General features: G+C 42.8%; 1 protein-coding gene across 1 annotated transcript in view; it reads left to right on the forward strand.

Annotated features, from left to right (window-relative positions):
• The first annotated feature begins 413 nt into the window (after window positions 1–413).
• ptchd4 (patched domain containing 4) overlaps window positions 414–12,587 on the forward strand; it is a 65,814-nt gene continuing 53,640 nt past the window's right edge. Inside the window, exon 1 of the mRNA XM_084377992.1 lies at window positions 414–1,364. Within this exon, the coding sequence (XP_084234118.1) occupies window positions 765–1,364 (600 nt within the window). The 5' untranslated portion in view covers window positions 414–764. The remainder of the gene's footprint in view (window positions 1,365–12,587) is intronic.

Consider the following 12,587-nt stretch of genomic DNA (forward strand, 5'->3'; position numbering starts at 1 on the left):
TTTGTGAGCAGCGGACCCGGGGGTCTGCACCGCCTGCTCCTGTCACACCACCCTGCCCGGCCTGTATAAACCACTCAGCATGAAGCAGACGCGCGCTGGGTTTTCCCCATTCATGAAGCCAACACTGACTCATCCCTGCGCGTGCTCCTGGTCATTCAGCCACCTGCGGGAACAATTTCTTACAACTCTCATGTTGCCTGTTGCCTCCGCTGTTCCCAAAATAACCAGGCACCATCACCACCCCCCCACCCCTCTCTCCTCCATCCTCCCCCTCCTCCCCCCCTCCCACCCCCGCCACATGGTTACAGTTAAGTACATAAATCAGGCGCCACCGCTGCTGTGCGCGCTGTAGAGGCAGACGGGAGACGGCACACATGCACTTCACGCCGCCGCGGCTCGTCGCTGCAGCCGGTGCAGCGGAGGAGACTCGCAGCTCTTTCTCCATCACACGGAGGCGGAATGGCTTGAGAGGCAGACAGCGCGGACTCGTCTCGATCGCCCGATGCACGATGATTTTCTGACTGTCTGCCCCGTCCGTGCGCGTCCGTCCGTCTTACCGCGGATTGCTGCAGTGCTGTTTTTTCCAGGTGTTGTGGCGTGTGTGTGAGTGTGTGTGAGAGAGAGTGTGTGTGTGAGTGTGTGTGTGAGTGTGTGTGAGTGTGTGAATGTGTGAGTGTGTGTGTGTGTGTGTGCATGGTGGTGGTGTAGCCTGGTGTAATTCTCTTACGAATTGGACTAAGCCGGGGAACGGAGTCTGATGTCACATGTGCTTCATCGGAGGAGACGGGGCATCTGCAAGCTGGATTTTGTGGAGGATGCTGCGGCAAGTGATACACAGAGGGCTCAAGGCTTCGTTCTACTGGCTGGGCTTATTCGTTAGCAGGCACCCCGTTTTCTTCCTCACTGTCCCCGCCGTCCTCACCATCATTTTCGGATCTACCGTGCTGAGCCGATTCAAGCCGGAGACGGACCTGGAGGTGCTGGTCGCCCCTACTCACAGCCTCGCCAAGATCGAGCGGAGTCTCGCCAACAGCCTGTTTCCCATCGACCAGTCGAAGCACAAGCTGTACTCGGATTTGCACACCCCTGGAAGATATGGCAGGCTGATCCTGCTGGCCAAGTCCGGGGGGAACATCCTGGAGCTGGCCGACCAGGTCCTGCAGGTCCACAAGCAGGTGTTGGATTTGCGCGTCAATTACAAGGGATTCAATTACACGTTCGCGCACCTCTGCGTCTTGAGCCACAGGGACAAGCGCTGCCTCCTGGATGATATCATCACCATCTTCGAAGATATCAGGCAGGCTGTGCTTTCCAACAGCACTTTCCATAAGGTGCCCGTGAGCTACCCCAACACAACGTTAAAGGTGAGATTTGACACTGCATGTCAGCCACACTCGAGATCTGTCTCCATCAGTCTGGTGACAGTGCAGCAGCAGCAGGCAGCATGTGAATAGCAGTAGCAGGATGGCCCTCCGAGCTTGCCATAATTTCTGAATGAACGCAGTGGGCTTGCACCGCTCAGGCTGTGATGTGGGGCTGCAGATTGCTACATACATCAGCCAGGCGAGGGAAGCCTCTCCATAACAGCTCTCACCCTCCCTGTTGGTGCAGGTGCATTGATTGGCTGCATGTAGCCCCTCTGTTCTTACACACACACACACACACACACTCAGGCGCACACTCGCACAGGGATATCCTGTCTTTTTTTTTTTTGATGCAGTGTTTCCCTCCTGCTTCTCCCGGCTGCACATGCAGCATGACATGGCTCCAGTAGCTAATGGACTCCCAGGTATCCTGATTTTGGCTCAGTGGGATCTGACTGCACACATGCAGCCTCATCAATCACACACACGCCTTCAGCAGCAGTAACGCACAACCGAACATGTAGAGATGCTGCATGTAGACGTACAGGTGCACTGTCTTTTCCACCAAAATGAACCCGGGGCTGGTTCTGGCCTGGTGCTCGTGCTGGTTCAAAGTTGATTCAACCTGTGAACCCTTTAAGAACCGATTTGCTTTTCCACGGGCCTGTGAGCCGCTGTAGAGTCACATCATTCAGTCGCTGTATGCAGCTGCAGTTTCCCAGCATTGTTAGGAACAGCTGTGGAACAAATATGACCACAGACTCTTCACAATGACTGGTCCTCGGACGACTGCTGCTTTGATTAGTGCAAATATTTTGTTTATGCTCCCATGGATAAGTCAGAAGATGATATACTAGCTCTGTTTTTTAAAAATGGCAGTCATACAGGGTATTTGACGGTCATGGTCATGATAACCTCACCCCCGCCCCGATAAGCAGTTATTTGCACTAGCCCAGGAAAGTGTTGGTGCCACCCTGGAACCACTGGATCCGAACCAGCACCTGAACCACCTTGGTCGAAAAGGGGTAACAGATGCATCAAGTGCTCTGCAGATGGAGCCTTTTGCGATTTGCCTGATCAGGCTTTTATACTGAAAAGCTGTTGCACACATGCATGATTTGCAATTATTTGCACCAGGTGTCATCATTGTCAAACCGTCACGACAAACACAGTGCAAGGTTACGTGTGAACTTGATGCGTGACGAGTGCTTCATTCTCTATTTTGTGGCCTTGAGGTGTTCACAGCACTGCAGGTTTGAAAATACACGGGCAGAAGTCTCTATAACAACCAGAGCACACACCACTGTACGCTGCCTTCTCCTGACGTGGGCTCAAACTGACACATAGCATCAGTGTATCCTAAACCTGCTCTCCAGCTCTCTTTGAGAGCAGTGTGAGCCGTCCCAGCAGCATCGGTGTCTGTGTGTGGAGTGGAGCAGTGAGGCCATTCATCGTCCTGCTGCAGACTGTTTGGATCCCAATATTCAGGTTAAAGGACACGGACACACGTGTGTTCTTGTGGGAGTCAAATATGGGTTGTGATTTATGCAGGTCTTTGTCCATAATAAGCCCGGTTATTCCAGTTCAATGCAGTATATCACTGTATTATTATATCAAACAATGTTATCGGCTCTACTGTACAGAGACATCAGTGAAGTGAGATGTCTGCACAGAGCCCAAAGATACTAAAAGACAACACCCACCCAGCCACAGTCTGTTCACCCTGCTGCCATCTGACAACAGATACACAAGTATCTGCTGCTGTACCACCAGACTACAGAGCTGCTATTCTCCAAGCTCCCCATCATCAACACTGCATTTTTCAAAACAGATGTAGCAGGACTCCATTTTTTAAAACCTTGTGATTTAAAAGAAGACGATAAGTATACCTTTACTTTTTATACCATTGCTGTCCAGTGGAAAGCATGTCTCTTCAAATTTGGCTGACAAAGCAGTGTCACACAGTTAAAAACTCTGCTGTGTTTCTTAGCCAGCCCCTCCAGGAAATGCCAGTTAACGCAAATTCAAATTCGCAAATTCGTAAATTCAGAGATGCTCAGTCCTCACAACTTTTCCACCAATTTGACCAATCATTGTAGTTTCCCTCAAGTTTGACCAGTCCCCCGTGCAAAACGTTGAGTCGTACATGTTCGCCACCAAACTCAGTTCCCTTTCTTTTAGGTTGTAAAGAGGCAGACAAGACATGAACGTCTCAGGTTTACAAAGACAAAATGCTGCTAATGATCATGCCAGGCGCCTCCCTGTTCTGCATGAAAGCGGGGGCGGAATACAAAAGCTGTCAATTGACAAACACATTCGTGCCGCAAAACACACCCAAATGAAATATAAGATTCAATATGCATGGTAAGCGGTGATGCAAGTGAGTTATGTATATGGATGGAATGATAGAATATTTTATTGCAGATACAAAAACACTCACATATGTTGATCGTGGTGAATTTACATCATCAGGAACATCATTAATCAAGATAATTATGAATATCCCCACATCAATGACTTGAAAAAACTATATTGGTTTCTTGATTATTTGGGATTTCTCAAGCCTGTCCCCATGGCTGAAGGCTCAGCTTGCACATTGTATCCCGCACTAAAACAAGATAAATCAGGTGTCTGTAAATGCTACAGATTCCAAACTAAAGAACGACAGGGAGATGAGGTTAGGTTACTTATCAGATGTGTGTCCTCTAAATCGAAAAATTTATTTCCTAACAAAATGTAAGGCTAAAGGGGCACCATGTAGTTTCAAACTCAGAATTTGAATATTTACAATATTAATGAGGTAATAACAAACTCAGAAATATGTATTTTTTCCATAAGTGAATACAGAAGCTGTTCTCAGAGGGAAATAAGTTCCCAGAACACTGTTTGAAGCTAGAAAGGTGGCAGAGTCCGCCACATATAAACACAGGAAAACAGTATAAATTGTGTTGTCCTTTAATGTCAGTTTGTTTATTCAGTTTATTCAGTCATGAAAACAAAGAAAGGGTTAGGGTTAGAGTTCAACAAAACTACAGAGTGCTCCTTTAATGCCATTCAGTTCACCTGTGCTGCTGTGCTATAACATGTCAAAATGTCTGCTGTTAAAAAGGTCTGTTGCTTTACTGTGTCATAACACTCAGACTAATATAAAGTTCAATCTTTGATGTGACACAAGTAGTAGATCCAGTGAGAGCTGCTGACAGTGAAGTCCGTGACTTACCCTGGGACACTGTTATTGAAAGGACAAACTGCTGTCGAGTGCCGCAGATAGTTTTAATCATTTTTGAAGCAAAAACATGCCAAATATAGGGAGAGTCTGCTGTTCTTCCCTGTGTTTCATCATAATTAGCTGAATATCTTTGGGTTTTTAGACCCACACTTTTTGGGGGGGATAAAGTTAGCTGAAGACCTTAAGCTACAGGAAATTGTGTTGGAAAATGGGATTCCCATTTTCTTACGCTCAGTTGATTAATTGGGAAATTAGCTTATCGACTAACGAGTAATGTAAATGTTTGACTAATTATTCTGACAATCCACCACAGTTACTTAAAACCCAAGGTGGTGTCTCCTGAGTGCGCCCTCAAAAAACCAAAGTGTTTGGCTTACAAAGTCCTTACGATTGAAAAAATGCTAGAACCAATTAACATTTGCAATTTTGATGTAAAATTGAAATGCCCTCGTCATCATCATATAATAATCCAATAGCTCTAATAATCATACAAGTCTTTTTTTTTTCTTTCTGTAATTTGGTTGAACTCACCCTTTAAGCCCTGATGTATGTGCACGTGCTGACACATTATCATTAACTCGTCTCCAACATGAATTACAGTTCCTCTGTTCTTGAAGGTTGGTGTGACCTCCTTCCTCTCCAGTTATCCTCACTCTGTATCAGGCACTCTGCACCCTCCATGTTCCAGAATCCTTCCTCTCTCCGTCTGCCTGTTTGACGAGCTGTCTCGGCTAATTCATTTGCCTGACTTCTTATGCCTCATCCTCCTCTTTGATGTCACTGCCGGGGTTTATTTCTGTGCTTGTTATACAGACGTAGACTTTGTAAAAAAAAAAAAAAAAAAGTCCTACTTTTTGCTGAGCTGAACTTTAGCTCTATTCCCCGGAGAAAGTGCTTAAAATATATATTCTTTGTTTTGCTCTGTCTGCTGTATTGTCAGTTGTGTAATATATTTAAAACTGTCAGTTGTTATAAGGATAAAAATACATCAAGGTTTATGATGGAAAAGAAAAGCCTACAGCAAATAGGGTTAGATGAGCAATAGGGACAGTTCCAACATGTTAAGTATAACTACATTATACAATATAGAAATGGCTATCGATTTAAACAAACACAATTCAAATTAAAAATGAGATTCTTGAAAAATTAAAAAAAATAGCTGCCAGCTCTTGTATTGTTGCTTAATCCTGCATTCATGCCACCGGGAGCCACCTGATGTCCGATGGTTAATTAGAGCTTGTTGATTGCTGGACGAAGTGCCAAAGTTGGTACGGCAACAGATTGAACATATGGCTATGTGGGAATGTCATTATCTGCTGATAGCCAATAGCCCAAATATTTATATGTAAAATTAATAGAGTTTTTCCCTTACTGACAGTCAGGGCACAGTCATACAAATGTGGACTTCTGTTGTACAGTGGACATGTGTTGTAGTTGAGTACGGAAGCTCAGAAGTGCCAAGGTTGAACGTATCTTTTTTCTGCTTTGGTTACAGATTTGCATTCTGACAACATTTTCCTGACAGGCATTCTGTCCCGTAAGTATTAGGTTTAGGGTTAGGGCTGATAGGTAATAATGATGTGTCAACCATAAGCACACCACAAATAAACATTTTAAATAAGAAACCTGAGGTTTACTGATTAACGATGCCAACAGAAGGGCTCCAGGGCTGGCAGTGTTAGTTGGACAGTCGGTCAAACACTTTGGCTCAGACTGAAATATCTCAACTATATGATGGATTATGTAATTAGGTCTGCAATCACTTCGGGGACTTTCCCTGTAGCACCATCAGGTTCAGTTCTCACTTTCTCCGATACTTAGGTGTATGACCAATACATGCACAAACGTTCCATTCAGCAAGAAATGCTGGCATGGTTTCAGACTCTTGTTGTGTCTTGTTTAATGAACGAGACATATTAATCAAATAAAACTCTTTGCAATTTCTGTACAAGGGTGGCAACTAAAAATTATTTTTATTATCTACTGTACTAATGATGTTGATTTTTTTCCCCATATAATTGATTCATTTAGAGTAAAGTAAATTACTTGTTTGGTTCAGTCAGCTCCCAAAACCCAAACATATTTAGTTTTAAATTATATTAAACAGGTCATGTCAGGTTGTGGCAAAAAGGTGAGGATCCAAATGCAGGACACTCACGAGGCGGGCAGGATTGAGAAGAAGAACCGAGCTTTAATAAATGGTTGAAAATCCAAAAGTAATGTAATAAAAAAAAACAAGCAGTGAAAAGTCCAAAAATACAAAGTAGCAACACAAAAGCTAAAACAAAGTACAAACCAAAAGCAAAGTTAAAACAGGAAATCACATAATCACAAAACAGGAACATGGCAATGGAGAGGCTATAACCAGAGAAAGTTATGTTTTAAAGTATGTTTGTATAAATGTAACTCAAATGGTTGATTGATTATGAAAACTATTAATCGAATAGTCGTTGCAGCTGTATTCTGTACTAGCGTGGTTTGTTCCACAGAACAATCTGGGAAGTCCTCCATAGAAACTGTTTAGATTAGGGTAGGCAATTTCAAAAAATATTTGGCAGGTGATTGGACGAGCCATCTGTCTGTCACTGGCTATTTGTAACCAACTAAGTCAACAAACCATATGATGGTAAATCGAGCTCTTGTCTGAAGCAGTCAAGACAAAAGCAGAAACATTGATCCATGGAGAAAAGCCTTCAGTGCTGTGAAACTGATACAAGCAACATCTCTGCTAACCTCTTAAAGGGTTGCTTCTCTCTCAGGTCATCACAAGTAATGCCATAGGACACTGATCAGTCCGAACCACTGTCTTTTGGACTCAAGCCCATAGCTTTAAAGGATAAGTACCGTTTTTTACAACCTGGACCTTATTTCTGGCAAAAGATATGGTCATTTACTCACCCAGATAACTTTGGTGTCATTTGGCGTCGTTCGGACGAAATTAGATCCAGTGTAGCGGCGATATATCCATATAATGGGAGAGACGGGGCAGCGACACACAGCCTCTATATAACGCATTATCTGCCACGAAACTAGTTAATTTCATCAATATTTTGTTACGATATGCTAGCGCTATTAGCCTCTGAGTCCGGGCTCGTCCGTTATCAACATCCGGGGTCAAACTAGCAGCAGCAGCTACAGGTAAACAAGGCGCGCTGTCGCGGGTGCGCGCGCAGCTCAGAGACGACATCTTCCAGGTCAGAGGTAGTAGATCAGCCTACAGACCCCGGATGTTGACAATAGACGAGCCCGGACTCAGAGGCTAATAGCGCTAGCATATCGTAACAAAATATTGATGAAATGAACTAGTTTCGTGGCAGATAATGTGTTATATAGAGGCTGTGTGTCGATGCCCCGTTACTCCCATTATATGGATATATCGCCGCTACACTGGATCTAATTTCGTCCGAACGACGCCGAATGACACCAAAGTTATCTGGGTGAGTAAATGACCATATCTTTTGCCAGAAATAAGGTCCAGGTTGTAAAAAACGGTACTTATCCTTTAAGCCTGGCAATATGGATTTGTGTGATCAAATGATTACAAGACTTCAAAAATCCAGTTACCTTGCAAGGTAAATTCTGTGCAGCAAGCATTTCTACATATAGTATACTGATAGCCTGATACTAATATACTTCTGTTAACCAATATTGGCCAGTCAGGCTCTAGTCAGTAAGGACTTCTGTCTAAGACATCCTCAAAGTGTGGTCCGAGTAGACTTGGTTAAATATCATGTTTAACATTTTTCACAAACTGAATGTGACTGAGCGACTCCAAAGCCCTGTAGTGAGCAGGGTAGATGTGTTGTGTTTAATCTTAAATCAACTTGTATTCAAAGTCAGACATTATCATTTGAATTGGCTGTGTTGCTATGATGTTAGTTTTCAGCAATGTAACCAAATGTTATATATATTTACGCTGGTATTACGATTTATGTAAAAAATGATCAGCCGTTGACCTCTATGCGAGACTGAGGTCGGGTTCACACCTAAAGGTCCGTGAAAGGTCCGTTTTTTGATCCGAACCAACGCGGTGATGATACATCGTTTCAATTTTGAGTCGGTCCGGTTTGCGTTCACAAAGGCCAAACTCAAACGGTCCAAAATCTGTAAACAAAACTTACGTGGCCACAACACCCTTCTGTTATGGGGCAAACGGTCCACAGTTCGGTTTAACTGGACTAAACAAGGCTGGTGTGAACGCAACCCAGAACAGACATTGCTACACTGATGTCTTCTTTCTTCCCATTAAGATGGCAGCAGAGACAATGATGAGTGAGTAGGTGAGGCCTTTTCTTTTTTGCAAGACCATCATCTAATTAGGTTATAATTTGTAATATACTGTTGAGGTAGGCTGATTGTGGTGGTATTGTAGCGCTGAGAAACCTCATTGGGAGGAGGTCTGATTGGGTGGTAGGGTGTACGAATCATCTTGTCCACCTTTAGCATATTGGTTTCTGGTCCTGACTTTAAATCTCAATTACACAACATCTGACCTATTTTAAACACAAAGAAAATAGATAAGGAGATGTATACATTACAGGCTGTGTGTGTTTGATATCTGCAGATTATATCATATTTAAGATAACAGGCACTAAATGGTTTGTCATTTCACATGGTTGTGATTAAGATTGAGATTTGTCTTGATCAGAACATATTGTTTCAAGCCATTATCTTGAGATACCATTTTGATACGTCGAGGTAATGAGATAACTGTGTTGTCTGCTTGTGATGATGAGGGACCTTATAAAAGAGCAAGTCTGCCTTCTCTGGGCTTCCATATATAAAACCTCTGAAAGGCAGAGGTGTGCTATTTCTTCATCACATTATTCTCACACTAATAATATTGTGTTTGACAAGATCAAGCTTCTTGTTCCATTCATGAGCGGTCTGTGAAATTGAGTGCTTGAATTAAGTTATTGGGCAGTTTGGGTTGTATGCTGCATGGCAATGTCAAGCTAAGGTCAGCGTTTGTTTTACACCCCCCCATTCTCTTTAATAAATCATAAAATTGGAGGTGAGAGAGGCTGTGGCGAGAAAGCAGGAAAATAGCTGATATGCAGGAGGAGGTCTGTGACAGCTGCAGGAGGGGGGCTGCGACTGGAGGATGGGAGAACAGACGAGGCACAGGAACTGGCTGATGGGGTTAGCTATGTGTGTGTGTCAATAACTGGCTCGCCCTAGGGTGCGTTCGGGTACATGGCAATAAAAAAAACAGTCAATACAATCCTCAAATGTCTCCCGACACTGCCCTTCATCAAGAATCGCAACATGAAATTGTTTTTTTAAATATTAACAATTTGCTTGGAATCAATGAGTTGGACAACAGCATTTTGTAAATAAAATAACCTGACTGGGTTTTGTCCTGCTTCGATTATATTTACCACAGTCAAGTTACATCCAGGTAACTTCTATTTTTCCTTGACTCGTGACTGAAAGGAATCTCCTTCCATGTGGAGCTGGGCTCGATACAAGAGCGCTTCATAAAACAAAATCAAATATTACAGTATTTTTGACAAAAAAGGTCAATATCAATATTGCAACAATATTGTAGGGATAGGCAAAATATTTACTGTGAAAAAATATGTTATATCATGATATAGCAGTCCAAAATCTAAGGTGATATAAAGTCTCATATCACAATAAAGACACATCGAAACATTGCCAGCCCCACTCCCGTGCAGTCGTGGTGTTTCACTTCTTTCATTAATTGAGAGTGGTTATTGTTTTAAGATGGCTTTGCAAGATATTTTTCACTGAAGAGACCTGAACCAAGCTGTCTTCACTTTCAGTTGTCTCTAGGGTGAAGACTCAAGCAGCTCATGCTGACCAATCACAGTTCTTGCAGTCCCCATGTGGCATCTCCATCGTCCCAGCGTTTAGTTACATTATTGAGTATAGGTGCATCTCAGCGTAGCCTGTGATATGGCTACAGTAGTTACATGTGCTCTTTAAATCTATGCTTCAGTCCCGTACAGAACAAAGGATTCATATTTTTCAGTTTGTTTTGAAGGGTTTTGGTTGTGACTGTTAAATTCAGCAGAAATTAATCCGGTGCTACAGCAGTCTCGAAGATATCCACTCAAGGTTACAGTCTTTTTATGAACACATTTTCACTTTGTGTTGCAGCCTCCTGTCTGTGGAGGCAAGAAGGCAGAAATTCATCAAAGAAAGACTAGCTTTTGAATGCACCTATCGATTCATCTTCTCAGCTTCAACCAAATTTGGATTGTAACGTTTGCACAGAATGAGTGTGGATTTTGTCCCCCATCGCTTACACTGAAACAGGAGGAGGTCTTTGCTGCCTGCATGAACAGGAGGAATGATTGTAGCAACCGATAATGTGAAAAAAGGAAAAATCCATCTTTAAAGGGACATCCACAGCAAGAACAATAACAGTAACAATGACAATGACGATAAATATGTTGTTTTAAAAATTGTTGCAACTCCAGAGGACTCCACAGGAGTGATGACGACAGTGGTGAAAGGTATATTTGGGTTCACTTTCAGAGCGATACGATGAAATCAATAGAAATCTGAATTTAACTGAATCAGGGCGTCACGCTCTGATTGCAAATTTCAAATTGAAAAAATGTCATTTTACATGAGACATACTGCCAAACAGTTGTTGGCATTATGTATCATGTAAAACGACAAGAGTACGATTGTTCTGTAGTCCCGAGTATGGATCAAGCTCCACATACACTGGATCCTCCAATTCCCATAGTGCAACTCTATAGCATATTTCAACAAATCTTCCCTGGTAAACCTCCACACCTTTCCCAGTTTGTAACACTGTTCGTAATGTAGTTAATTATCACACTCCACCACAGCCACAGGCGACATTATACTCTGACATATGAAATGTGTGGAATACACCTTTAACCAAAGGATTTTCACACTATGAATTATTTATTAGGTTGCCTTCGAACTAGGTAACAGCATTATAACATCCTTGAATGTTTTCTCTGTTAAAATGTGTTCAGAAAAACCTGGAAGCTTCCTCCTGCACCTCCTCCACTAGTCACCTCCATCTCCTCTCAAGAAGCTCGAGGTGTCACTTCCCCCCTTTTCACATGTCACTCAACTTCTCACAGATACCACACATACACACGCATTTTCCTGTTGTGTGGGGCCCCATCCCCCACCTACTCTGATTCTTCCTCTTCCTCTCTTACACACACACACACACACTGACAACTATATTTTCTCTTTGCTAAAGGGTGCCAAAAACAAGAATAGAAAACAAAGCTCGAGCATTTTCAGAAACTCCACTGAGCTGACGTTTTGCAGGTGATACAGGAATTGTTGCCCTGATTGTGTCTCATTATTCACGAGGAGAGACCTTGAAAGCATCGATTGATCACTGCGCAGTCTAAGCATGTATTGGCTCAGTATGGGATACAGAAGTTTACAGATAAGTTGTGACTATTGAGATTCATTTGAAATGCTTTGGTGAATTCGGAAAGTCAGACCGGTAGATTGATTTGAGCTTTGTGCAATTACACAAGTGAAATTAGAGCTAAAGCTCTCTGAGTTCCCTTAGCAATTACTGAGTGATTACATTACATAAACACACTTGTACACTGTCATGAAATGACAAATCTGAAGCACTGAGTGGGAGTGTTTTGAGAATAATAATGTAGCGCCAAAATAATGTGCAGATCCTGCCTAATAGATTGGTATATTGGAGATAGCCGGTGATAAAATGTCTGAGTCTAACAGGAAACCGGGCTGTTGACCTATGAATGTTATCAATTATGTGATTTCAAGGTGCAGTCCACCACCAGTAATTTATCCATTTGTCCACATAATGCCTTCGCAGAATAACTCACCTTTTTTTTTCTCACTGCAGTAAATTGTTTACAGAAATTGAACCGAACAATCAGGGGGATTTATTTATCTAGAAGCAAGAGATTTATATCACGCTCCCCACTGTGAAACAGCATATTGTGGCTGTTTGATTGTGCAGGATTATTGTGTTCATAACAAGATAA

The sequence above is a fragment of the Pagrus pagrus genome (genome assembly GCF_965226575.1).
Source record: "Pagrus pagrus genome assembly, chromosome: 16".
Lineage (NCBI taxonomy): Eukaryota > Metazoa > Chordata > Actinopteri > Spariformes > Sparidae > Pagrus > Pagrus pagrus.